Source organism: Callorhinus ursinus, unplaced genomic scaffold, assembly GCF_003265705.2.
Source record: "Callorhinus ursinus isolate GAN/ISIS: 27379988/994484 unplaced genomic scaffold, GSC_fseal_2.0 scaffold4, whole genome shotgun sequence".
Taxonomy (NCBI): Eukaryota; Metazoa; Chordata; class Mammalia; order Carnivora; family Otariidae; genus Callorhinus; species Callorhinus ursinus.
The window spans coordinates 41,819,905-41,832,386 of record NW_027397066.1 but is presented as its reverse complement, the minus strand read 5'-3'; the positions used below and the strand labels follow the sequence as shown (position 1 = coordinate 41,832,386).

Below are 12,482 nucleotides of genomic sequence, written 5' to 3'. Positions count from 1 at the left end.
GATCAAGTCCCGCATCGGGCTCCCTGCTCAGCAAGGAGTCTGCTTCTCCCTCCTCTCATGTGCTCTCTCTCTCTCTCATTCTCTCTCTCAAATAAATAAATAAAATCTTTTAAAAAAATAAATAAATAAATTTGCTTCTGAAAATTCTGTGCACAAAGTTAAGTATTCATCCAATGTTATTTTCTCATAGGCTCTTTCAGTTTTCAAGAGATATATCTTGAAATATCAAGGTTAAATAAGTTCTATACCCTTCAGAAAGATCTATAAATGTTACTTTGAAATGCAAAAAAAAAAAAAACCCAAACCATAAAAAGTAGATCAATTGAAGGGTAGAAGCATGGACAGAGATACGTACATTTACACATGTGTATGGTAAAGCAAACCTAGCAAAATGTACACTGTATAATCTAAATGATGGGTAAGTGGGTGTTCACACAATTCTTTCAACTTTCCTGGATAATTTGAAATTTTTCATATTGAAATGCTGAGGAAAAACACTGAAAGACAAATGAGTTCTTAACATTCAGGCTGATAGTTAATACAAATTTACTGAATATTTACTATATGTAAAGCAACATGAGGAATAGGGGAATTCATGAACTATGGTTTCTACTCAAGGAATTTAGAGTCTAAAGGTGATAAACATGAACCAACATAACTACATTTCATGAAACTGGAAACTGCTGTCAGAAATAAAGTTCAGGGCTGCGGTGGTTACAGGGCTGACAAGAAACTACTGAAGTTCCTGTGGAAGTGAAGTACAATTTCCTAAGAACATAATGGATGGAGAAGAGAAAAACTATGGTGGCTGTGAAGGCCCTGACGCCATGTATGTCAAATTGATATCTTCGGATGGTCATGAATTTATTGTAAAAAGAGAACATGCACTAAAATCCAGAACAACAGAAGCCATGTTGAGTGGCCCAGGTCAGTTTGCTAAGAATGAAACTAATTAAGTCAATTTTAGAGAGATCCCTTCACATGTGTCATCAAAAGTATGCATGTATTTTATCTATAAGATTTGCTACACTAAACGCTCCAGAGAGATTCCTGAATTCCCAATTGCACCTGAAATTGCTCTGAAAATGCTGATGGCTGCGAACTTCCTAGGTCGTTAGATAAAATAAATTATAATAAACTGTTAAATTTTTTCAGTAAAAAAACAAAAACAAAAATAAAAGTTCAGGAAAAGTACTATGGGAGTCTATGTACATTTAATATTTGAATGCAATTTCTACCAAAAATTTGGTCATATTAATAAAAAAAAACTCCACCATTAGCTTTAACTGTTATATAAAATTATTTGTATTTGCAACTATAGAAGAGTATTTACTACATATACGATGATTATAATGTTCCTTTTGCATAATGCAGACGGCAAAGTCCTATTAGCATAGAGGTCTACTAGCATTTCATGCAAGCCCAACACTAATTTTTTAGGTGGAGATGAGAACACCAAGAATTACCTATCCCTAACATGACTGTCTCTTCTCAACCCTGATCCTTAGTTTTAAAATTATACAGGCAGTCTTTATTATAATGTGAAATGGACCTTGACAATAACTGAGTTACCTTTAAGCTCCTAAAATAACTTTTGAAAACAAATGGCTCTAGTATAGAAATATTCAAAAATATTTATGTATATATTGCTTGATTCCGGATAAGGCTGCATAATGAATTACAGTGCAATTGATGAAAAGTTTATGTTCCCAATGCACAAGTACCACATTATACATCTAATCTGGTAAAACACAGAAAAAATACTTTTACTCTACCACCATAACAAAATCACATTCTGTACTTTAATATATTCCCTTCTAGCCTTTCTGTAAGATTCTTTATGTGCTTAATGAGCTAATGACAGTCGATTTACTCAATTCAGTTTTACAGACTATGAAATTTTAGACAACATACTGTCTTAAAGAGCCAACGATAATTAACTTCGAAAATATGCTATGAAGAGCAAAAAGAAATACTTTTGATACTGTTTTTATTGGACAAATTAAAAACCTAAACTCAGTTTTGGATAGTACAAGGGAAGAATGTAGATGAAATCTGTAATTTAAGGTTTTCTAACTCTAATTAAAGAATTTGTAGTACTCAATTTATAAAAACAGCTTAATTTCAGAAATCAAAAACAGTTGCTTCCATGTCACTTTAATAAATTAACTTTATCTTTAAGAAATATTTTCGTGGTAAAATTCCTTTTTATAATGAGATAGAATTGACACTATTAATTTTGGGTGTACAATATAATGATTTGATATATGTATAAATTGAAAGATGATTACAGTTAGTTATCACCCATCACCATACAGTTCTGCATTTTTTCTTGTGATGTAAACTTTTAAGATCTACTCTTCCAGAAACTCACGGTGAAATTTTAAGACGTGTTCTTTCATATCATGTAAGATGGACAAACGTAAAAGCAATGGAATCAACCACCACTAGTTCGATATAAGCATGCTACCTTTGACTCAGGCATACAATCATTAGTTAAAAATAACTTACCACCTGCGTGGCTCAGTCAGTTCAGTATCCAACTCTTGGTTTCCACTCAGGTCATGATCTCAGGGTCATGAGATCAAGCCCCAGGTAGGGCTCCACACTCAGCGGGGAGTCTGCCTGAGACTGTCTCCCTCTCTCTCTCTGCCTCTCCCGCCTGTGTGCACAGGCTCTCTCCCAAATACATAAATCTTAAAAAAAAAAAAACAAAAAAAACTTACCCGTACTGTGGTGCTCCCGTTTTAATGTCTCCTATAGTGACATGAACATCATCCTCATCATCATCACTGTCACTATCACTATCATCTTCAGTCTCGGTCACTTTCTATGCCAACATAAACAATTATAAAATACATTCAATAATTCATCTCAACATCTAATATGAATAATCGAAAAAGTAATCACTTTGTTTTTTGAAGTATAGTTTTAGAGAAAAATAATCACAATTTCATAGCACTGTTACCTCATTTATAACTAATGTTATATATGATAAAAACGGATAAGAATGTAAAATAAAATCTTCTCAGCATAATTTTTGTAAATAACACCTCATGTATTTTTTCCTATGATTCATAACTGCTTCTCTGCAAAAAGAATCTAAGGCATTGTACTAAGATATGTAGAACATAAATTATAAAAAATAAGTATTTGAGGAATTTTTGTCAAGAATATGAAGAGGAAAACAATTAACTGTAAGAGTCATGGTTAAACAGCACCAAAGAGTTAAGGAGCAGTTCACTTATTCTTGTCATTCATTTACAGTTAGAAGCGTCCCTGGATGCAAATGACTGAGAGAATATTTTGTTTCTATGAGTATAAAGTGGGACCATTTACAAAGGTTTTATTTTGGCTCTCAAAGGCAATTTTGTGACTAGTCACACACTAGTAAACAAAAAAGTAGATCACCTAGACAAAATATTTTTTTGTATACAAGTTCAAGCCTGTAGAATAAGGATTTCCTTCTTTTCACAGGGTCAGAATGTTAAAATATTCATAAAACCAGTAATACATGTTCATCCCCCAAAACAACACTTTCAACAGGCATGAATGAGGTTAGACAATATCACATATTTATATAAAAACAAATTTTTCCAAAAGTTAGGACAATCAAACTTGGGCTGTGGGACTTAATGTTTTCCTTGAAAACAAGGTTCACTGTGATCTCTTCAGTTGAGCTACATTCAGTTCCTTGAAAGTGGTCAACTTCAAGCCTTTGCACGTGTTCCATTTCATGGAAAGTCTCTTCCCACTATTGCTTCTCATCACTGTGCTTTTGATGGCACCGGATGAGGTGGGATATTAGAGCAGACCAGGTCATGTCGGACACTGAAAGTCATGTTAAACTTTTGGCTTTCTTCCTAAGTGAATGGGAAACTACTGATAAAGACTTTAATCAGAGAAGTAACTAAATTTCAAAGCCTTATGTTACCGGTTTAGGTACGCCGTTTTCAGCAGTTTCATCTTCAATTCCAGATGGAGGATTAGCACTACAAACAACAGAAATAAGTGCACAAGTCTGGTATTACTTTTCAGAAGTACAGACAGCGTACACTAGTATCTTTAAGCTGTATGATAGTTTCCTAAAATTACTGTCTCCACTGGAAAAGAAAAAGGATGGCAAAAACTGTCTGTGTTATTCTGTTATTCCTACTGCCTCACATAATACCCGTACTCAACATTCACAGAATAGAACTGCCTCCACAATTTATTAATGAATTTGACAATGGGATACAATTTAGGTTTTTTACTATTTTAAAAATAATAACACTTAATTTTACTTAGCCTCTTTATTGAACACCCACTATGTGCCAGGTACTACGGTAATTGCCAAAGGCTATGTAACACAGTTTTCACTTTTCCTGATTCCCAAGAACTCAAGATTTGTCATATAATCACATTAACTCTTTTAGTCTTCAGTTAACATACATGCTTCTTCCCGGTTTTGTTTCATCTATCTAAATGGATATACGTTCTTTATTTCATAAAAGATACATTTTAAGATTTAAAAAAAGTTTATCTTCATGTAAGACTGCCTTCCCATTTGATGCCAATAAGTAGCTCCAGACCTAATTTTGATGCATTAAAAAACAAATTACTTTTTGAAGGCCAATCAATACCTGAATTTGCCCTATTAAAGCAAAACTGATATAAAACAATAAACCCCTCTTTTCTCATAAGACTCAAGCATATGGTCATTAATCACCAAATAAAACTAGTACGGTAGTGTAACTGGCTTCTTATACTTTAGTAATTATGATTTCTATAGTGGAAACTAACCATTAACCTCACTTTATAAGTAAAGGAACCAAGTACAAAGTAATAACTCACATTTAGTAGGATTTCTAAGAAAAACATCCAGATCTTGATACAGATCAAACTTTTCATTAGGTTTCTGCTTATCTCTTCTACACTTTACTTTCTGTCAAGCAGTGTTATACTTTGTCAAGCAGTTTTTATATGTTGATTTAATCTCTACAGTAGTATTTTACAATACAATCCTCGTGTAAAGCAAAATGAAGGATAAAAACTAAAAGTTTAACTGTTAAGTTTTCCTTGTGTTACTGCTTGACCCAAGAAAACAAATACACAACTATAATTCTTTAGTCCATTTAGCTCCTGCTTAATTATGTTTCTACAGGTAGACAGAAACAAGTTCGGTTTGTCACAAAACAGTATATTTAGCCAAAACTTGAGCAAATAAAACATGACAAAGTTGGACACAGCATAATGCAATGGTTAAGAAGTTTTAACAATGAACCAGTCACAAAGAAGCTGGGGAGAACTCTAATAGCAAGGACTCTGCTCAGTTACGACAATGTGATGATGTACCAAGCTGAATACTAGAACACAGGTTTGGTGAACATGCCTTCCCCAATAATTTAAAAGTTTTCATTCCCTATCACCATTAAAATGCTAGAAACATAGAATTATAAGCTTTCTCTAGAAAAATTAAGCTTTAAGAGTAGAAATTTTCCATAGGATGAAGTAAACTTACTAGCTCTCCAAATAAAATTTTAGTAAAGAATATAAAGACATTTTGACAGTAATGCTCAGGGAAGGTAGAAGACTTCCCTCCAATACATTTAATCAAGCTAAGTATAGAAAAATTAAAATTAAACAATGTTCAATCAGAAAAATAAGCTTTAGGAATTATAATCAAGAACTTATACCAACAAAATTAATGGAATAGATTAAAAAAATTGTATTTAACTGTGAATCTGTAACATTACCCATTGATTCTTGACCAATTAAAAAAACGGTATGAAAAAATTATAATTACTTTTGTAACTATAAGCTACACAAATCACAACTTTTGTGAGTAACTGAGATTAGGGTTAGGAACTGGGTTGGATACATGAATTTAAACGATAAAATTTCACAATATAGCAGTGAGTGAAAAAAAAAATCTTCCAATTTAGGGGATGTCTTTAAGTGAGGAAGAATAATTTCAGCATCCCTTAAGTTCTATTTCCATGTCTCACTTCTTCCCTACATTCACTTTTTTAAAAATGCAGACATACCCATGTTGTCATGCTTTGCTTTATTATACTTCCCCGCTAAGTTTTTTTTTTTTTTTTACAAATTGAAGGTTGGTTATAACAGTGTATCACCCACCAGTGCCATTTTCCCAAGAGCGTTTGCTCACTTTGTGTCTCTGTCACATTTCGGTAATTCTTGCAGTACTTCATACTTTTTCATTACTGTATTTGTTACGGTGATCTCCTTGACGTTACTATGGTAATTGATCTGGGTAGCTATACATCACAACCATTTAAGATGGTGAACTCAATCACTAAATATTGTGTGTGCTCTGACTGCTCCACTGACCAACCATCACCTGTCTCTCTCCCTCTCCTCAGGCTCCCTATTCCCTGAAACACAACAATATTGAAATTAGGTCAATTTATAACCATCTAATGGGTCTGAGTGTTCAAGTGAGAGAGCCCACACATCTCTCACTGTAATTCAGAAGCTAGAACTGATTAAGTTTAGTAAGGAAGGTGTGTGGAAGGCCGGAAGCCAGGCCTTTGTCACCAGCTGGCAAAGGTGTAAACGCACAAGAAAACTTCTTGAAGATTAAAAGTGCTACACTTTAGTGAACACACGAATGGCAAGAAAGTAAAAACACCTTACTGCCGATATGGAGAAAAGTCTGAGTGGTCTGGAGAGATCAAACCAGCCACAATATTCCCTTAAGTCAAAGGCTAATTCAGAGCAAGGCCCTTATAACTAATACCTCTTCAATTCTATGAAGGCTAATAGAGGTGAGGAAGCTATACAAAAGGCTGAAGTTATCAGAGGTTGGTTCATGAGGTTGAAGGAAAGAAGCCGTCTCCATAACATAAAGTGCCAGGTGAAACAGCAAGTGCTGATGGAGAAGCTGCAGCAAGTTCCTCAGAAGATCTAGCTAAGATCATTCATAAAGGTGGTCACACTAAACAACAGATCTTCATGTAGACAAAAATAGCCCTCTGTTGGAAGAAGATGCCATCGGGGACTTTCACAGCTGAAAAGAAGTCAAGGCCTGGCTTCAAAGTTTCAAAGGACAGGCTGACTCTCTTGTGGGGGGCTAAATGAAGCTAATGCTCATCACTCTGAAAGTCCTAGGGCCCTTAAGAATTATGCTAAATCCACTCTGCCTGTGCTCTGTAAGTGGAACAACAAAGCCTGGATGACAGCACATCTGTTTACAACATGGTTTACTGAATATTTTAAGCCCACTGTTGAGACTACTGCTCAGAAAAAAGGATTCCTTTCAAAATATTACTGCCCATCGACAATGCAATGGTCACCTAAGAGCTCTCTCTCTGTTGGGAGACACACAATGATCATGATTAACGTTTTCATGCCTCATAACAAAATATTCATTCTGCAGCCCATGGATCAAGGAGTCATTTTGACTTTCAAGTCTTATTATTGAAGAAATAAATTTTTTTAAAGATTTTATTTATTTATTTGACAGAGAGATAAACAGCGAGAAAGGGAACACAAGCAGGGGGAGAGGGAGAAGCAGGCTTCCTGCCAAGTAAAGAGCCCGATGTGGGGCTCAATCCCAGGACGCTGGGATCATGACCTGAGCCGAAGGCAGACACTTAATGACTGAGCCACTCAGGTGCCCTTAAGAAATACATTTTGTAAGACTATAGCTGCCATAGATAGTGATTCCTCTAATGCATCTGGGCAAAGTAAATTGAAAACCTTCTGGATGGGATTCATTATTTGAGATGCCGTTAAGAACATTCATGATTCATGGAGAAAGGTCCAAATATCAACATAAACAGGAGTCCCCTCATGGAGGACTTTGAGGGGTTCCAGACTTCAGGGGAGGAAGTAAGTGCAGGTGTGGTGGAAATAACAAGAGAACTAGAATGAGAAGTGGAGGCTGAAGACGTGACTGAATTGCTGCAAGCTCATGACAAAACATGAACAGATGAGGGGTTGCTTCTTGTGGATGAGCAAAAAAAGTGGTTTCTTGACGTGGAACCTACTCCTAGTAAAGATGCTGTAAAGATTGTTGAAATGGCAAAAAAAAAAGGATTTAGAATATTACCTAAACTTAGTTGATAAAGCAGAAGCAGGGTTTAAGAGGACTGACTTCAATTTGGAAGGAAGTTCTACTGTGGATAAAATGCTACCAAACAGCATCACTGCTAGAGAGAAATCATTTGTGAAAGGAAGAGTCAATTCAATGTGGCAAGCTTCATGGTTGTCTTATTTTAAGAAACTGCCACAGCCACCCCAACCTTCATCAACCACCACCCTGATCATCAACAGCATTCATTTCGAAGCAAGACCCTGCAACCAGCAAAAACATTATGACTTGCTAAAAGTTCAGATGATGGTTTGGATTTTTTTTTAGTATAAAAGTACTTTTTAATTAAGGTATGTACATTGGTTTTTAGACATAACACTATCGCACTTAAGAGACTACAGTATAAACAAAACTTTTATATGCACCAGGAAACAAAAAATTCATTTGACTCACTTTATTGGTGTGGAACTGAACCCACAGTATCTCTAAAGTATACCCCTGCCAGCTTTGAAATAGATTTCGTATAGCACACAAACCACCCATTTGAAGCGTTCAAATGAACGGTTTTTCACGTTTACAGTATAGTGCAACCATTACAACTGCCTAATTTCAGGACATTTTCATCACCCCAAAAGGAAGCCTTGTATATATTAGAAATCACTCCCCAGTTTTGCCTGACCTCAGTCATGGCAACGCTGTTTCTATAGATTTACCTATTCTGTACATTTATTTTAATTGAATCATACAATATGTAGTTCTTTGGGACTGGCTTCTTTAGCTTAGCATGTTTTCAAGGTTCATCCATGTTGTAACAGATATCAATACTTCATTTCTTTTTACTGCCACATAGTATTCCACCATATGGATATACCATATTTTATCTATCCATTCGTCATTTGATGGACCTTTATTTCCATTTTTTGGCTATTAATAAACAATGCTGCTATGAACATTCATGTACAAGTTTTTGTGTGGATATGTATCATTTCTCTAAGACATATATGTAGAAGTGGAATTCCTGGATCATACAGTAACTATGTTTAACCTTCTGAGGAACTGCCTGTTTTCTAAAATAGCTGCACCTTTTTACAATCCCACCATCAGTGTATGAGAGTTCCAATTTCTGCATATCTTCACCAATACCTGTTACTTTCTTTGTGATGGTGGCCATCCTATCCTAATGGGTGTAAAGTGGTACTTCCTCCACTTTCTAAACCCAAATACTCTTTAAAAGATCTTTTAACCACCCCTTCCCCATTAGCGGACATTAAGGCATTGATACTAGATTGATGAGTAATGTCAGCATATCCATATACTTGTCTATGTGAGTTGTTCTGATATCGAGAAGTTTCAAGCTCCCTTTACATGTTCTATAAATGATACTAAAATCTTTCTAGCAGTCTAACAAAGGGAATCAATCTTAAAACAGATCCATTAATTCCACTTTCAATTTAAATAGAAAACGTTGAAATTATAACCAAAATGCACTATACCATCAAAGGTATTAATAAATTGCAAAAACAGTAAAGGAATCTTTTTTAATAAAAAAATTTTTTTAACTTTTTCCTTATTAGTCTAATGGTTATATTGTATACTCCGCTACTAAGCTCACTTAAGAGTACAAAGTTACTTAATAGTGAAGAATATTCAAACCCTTACCTCAAAAACTTTGTCCCCAAGCTACTAGCAAATAAACAGAACTGATTAGGTCCTGAAATAGAAATAAACTCTAAAGTATGCAATGTCTTAGAACCTTCAGTCAATATGCTGTATTCAAGCCAATGATATTTACAATGAAAGAATTTTGACAATTTGTTGATAGAACCACTGTACCATACAATCTGTTTAAGTATCAACAACAAATTCCACTAACCTGGCATTTTCTTCTTCTGGCCTTTCAACTTCATTTTCATCTACCAAAAAAAATACATAAATAAATAAATAAAATTAACAAACAAACCATTCTTAAAGAAACCAGTATTATGAAAATCTGAAGTGATCATCACAAGCACTAACCTAGGTCCTTTGCCAAATCACTGTGCACATGCACGTCCCATGGGCCTATAAGCACATCCAAAGTTAGATCACCTTATAATGACTTAACAAGATATGTCTTTTATGAAAAAAAAATCAGACTTTACTTCTATAAAAGCTTAATTTAAGAGGCATTCAAGATTTCTAGATCTTTGTTAAGGAAACCCTACACATTTACATTTCAAAGAATATTACTAATGCTAAATCTTGCCACCAAAAATAATGAATTTTACAAGTTTGTCAAAATCAAAGTTTGTCAAAGTCACAGCATCAAGGAGCTGCATGGTGCCCAAACGTGCACTTTTACTAAAGAATATACGTTTTAGGCAAGGAACACATATTAACTTTCAAAACTAGTTATCATTAACAGACAAGAGACTGACTTAATGAAAAGTTAAAAACCAGATGTCAAGTCCCTTTCATGAGGAAAGTACAAAGTGCACTGAACTTATTTGGGGAAAAAGATACATACGAAATAACTGAAAACTGTAAGCCTAAGGGACATGAGATACTTCTAATGATGTGGGTTAAAGAGCACTCTCTTAAAAATGAAAAACTTCACCTTAATACAGGAGACATTCGGGGTTTTCTTTATGGGCCATAATGTATTCCATCTCTTTTTCTCTTAATTAATTATTTTTAAAGCACGACTTTCAGACAAGGAGGTACCCTTGCAGGTGCATTCCATACAAACTGACCATCAAGAAACAAGACGTTAGTTTTACAGCATCAACTTTATTTAGCTATTATTACAGAAAGACTGTTTCTGAAAGAAAGGGACAGGGAGGGCATCCTACAGCCAAGGGGCAAGAAGAGATACACCAACAGAGCTCAGAACGGAGATTAAACAGCAAGGGAGCGAGCGTGGAGACGAGGCGGCCTGGAAGACCCCGCGGGGAGGAGGGTGAGGCTGGGGGTCCGGACCCGCGCCCAGCCCCCGGCCCAGCCCGGCCTCCGCGGGGTGGCTGCGTGGTGGGGGCGTGGGCTGCGCGGGGGGTGGAGGCCAATGGGGAGGCCGGCGATCGCGCACGCCTCGCTGGGCCTAACTCAAGTCGGAGCACACTCCGTACCAAAGGCCCCAGTGGCGGCATGAGGGGCCCGGGACGCCGGCCGTTTGCGGGCCGGGAGGGGAGGCCTGAGGGAACCCGGGAGTGAGAGAAGGGACAGGAAGTTCCGTACCGCCATAGAGCCACTCTTCCTCCTCATCCCCTCCGGTCCCGCCGCTCAGCTCCGACACTAGGCGCTCGACCTCGCCGGCCGACATGGCCGCCCCGAGCACAAGTTAAAGGCGGCGATCAACAGCCCCCTCCAACCCCTTCCCAGCCTCGCTGCCCGAGGGCGCGAGAGGGGCGCGAACCCGCCGGCGAGGGAACGAAGAAAGCGCGAGACTCAAATCCCAGAAAGGCGGCCGCGGCGTTGGAGGCTGCAAACGAGACGACTCCAGCGGCCGTCCGCCTGCGCACGCGCAGCAGCAGCCCAGCGGCGCGGCGTCTTCAGGCTGCTTCGCTTCCGCGGCGCAGGCCACCTGGACCTGGTTGCGCATGCGCGCCGTCATTGGCTCCGCCCCTGTGGAATCCCGCTTGGCCTTTTTAGCGTGGCTTTCTCCCGTGGCGGCGTCCGGCGTCAGCCAAGGATCCCCTCCCCCAACTTTTCCTCTAGTAACCCATGTTGCCTTTGCCGGCCAGTGCACCATTGTTCCCTTATCTCCTTGACGCTTGCTTTCTCTTCTCAACTATTTTTCTGTTTTTTAATCTTATGAAAGGTCTTGTTTCGTTTTTCATGTGTTTTATCAGCCTTGAAACAATTGTTACCTTATCACTCCCGTTTCTCATTAAAGAAAACATAATTCATGCCTACTTTATTGAAAATTCAATTTTAACGGCAAATGAAAGCCAAGCTAATAAATGAAAAATGCATTCTCTTTGTTAAAAATAAAATATTACAGTCAAGGTCGAAGACGCCCCTCCGCAGAAGTATCCCTTGTTTGCTGTTTGGTGTGAATCCTCAAATATTCTATACATTTACTTCACGTGTATTGTTTTGGTGGAAGAACCTGAGGTTAAGGAGTCTTAAAGGGTACAATACTGTATATATCATTCTAAGGATTGCTTTTTTTTTTAATAACTGTTTTGGAAAGCCTTTCCATTTTAGTATACTTAAACTATACCCATTTTTAAGTGCTTCCCAATATTCCATAGCATGGCTATCACAAAATGAATATGGTTATTTCCCTAGTGATGTACATTTAGATTGCTTTCAACTTTTCACTTTAACCAAAAAAACAAAACACTACAATGAAGAGCCTTGTAAATGACTTCTTGCAGATCTGTACAAGTATTTCTCCAAGATCATAAAGTATGTGCAGTTTTTATTTTAGTAGATAATGCCACATTTTCAGGCTACTTTTGAA

General features: G+C 37.1%; 1 protein-coding gene and 1 pseudogene across 25 annotated transcripts in view; one reads left to right on the top strand and one right to left on the bottom strand.

Moving 5' to 3' along the window:
• Positions 1-11,523, bottom strand: part of FIP1L1 (factor interacting with PAPOLA and CPSF1) — a 78,888-nt gene extending 67,365 nt beyond the window's left edge. For 9 of the 25 annotated variants that reach the window (XM_025887339.2, XM_073891669.1, XM_073891677.1 and 6 more), the window contains exons 1-4: positions 11,252-11,522; positions 9,912-9,951; positions 3,935-3,992; positions 2,727-2,830 (exon numbers count right to left, since the gene is read on the bottom strand). In XM_025887339.2, the coding sequence (XP_025743124.1) occupies positions 2,727-2,830; positions 3,935-3,992; positions 9,912-9,951; positions 11,252-11,336 (287 nt within the window). In that variant the 5' untranslated portion in view covers positions 11,337-11,522. Of the gene's footprint in view, positions 1-2,726; positions 2,831-3,934; positions 3,993-9,911; positions 9,952-10,054; positions 10,100-11,251 lie in introns of all 25 variants that reach the window. The other 16 variants (XM_025887338.2, XM_025887342.2, XM_073891674.1 and 13 more) reach the window with 6 other exon arrangements.
• LOC112835829 (elongin-C pseudogene) lies at positions 780-1,118 on the top strand (annotated as a pseudogene).
• Positions 11,524-12,482: the final 959 nt, after the last annotated feature.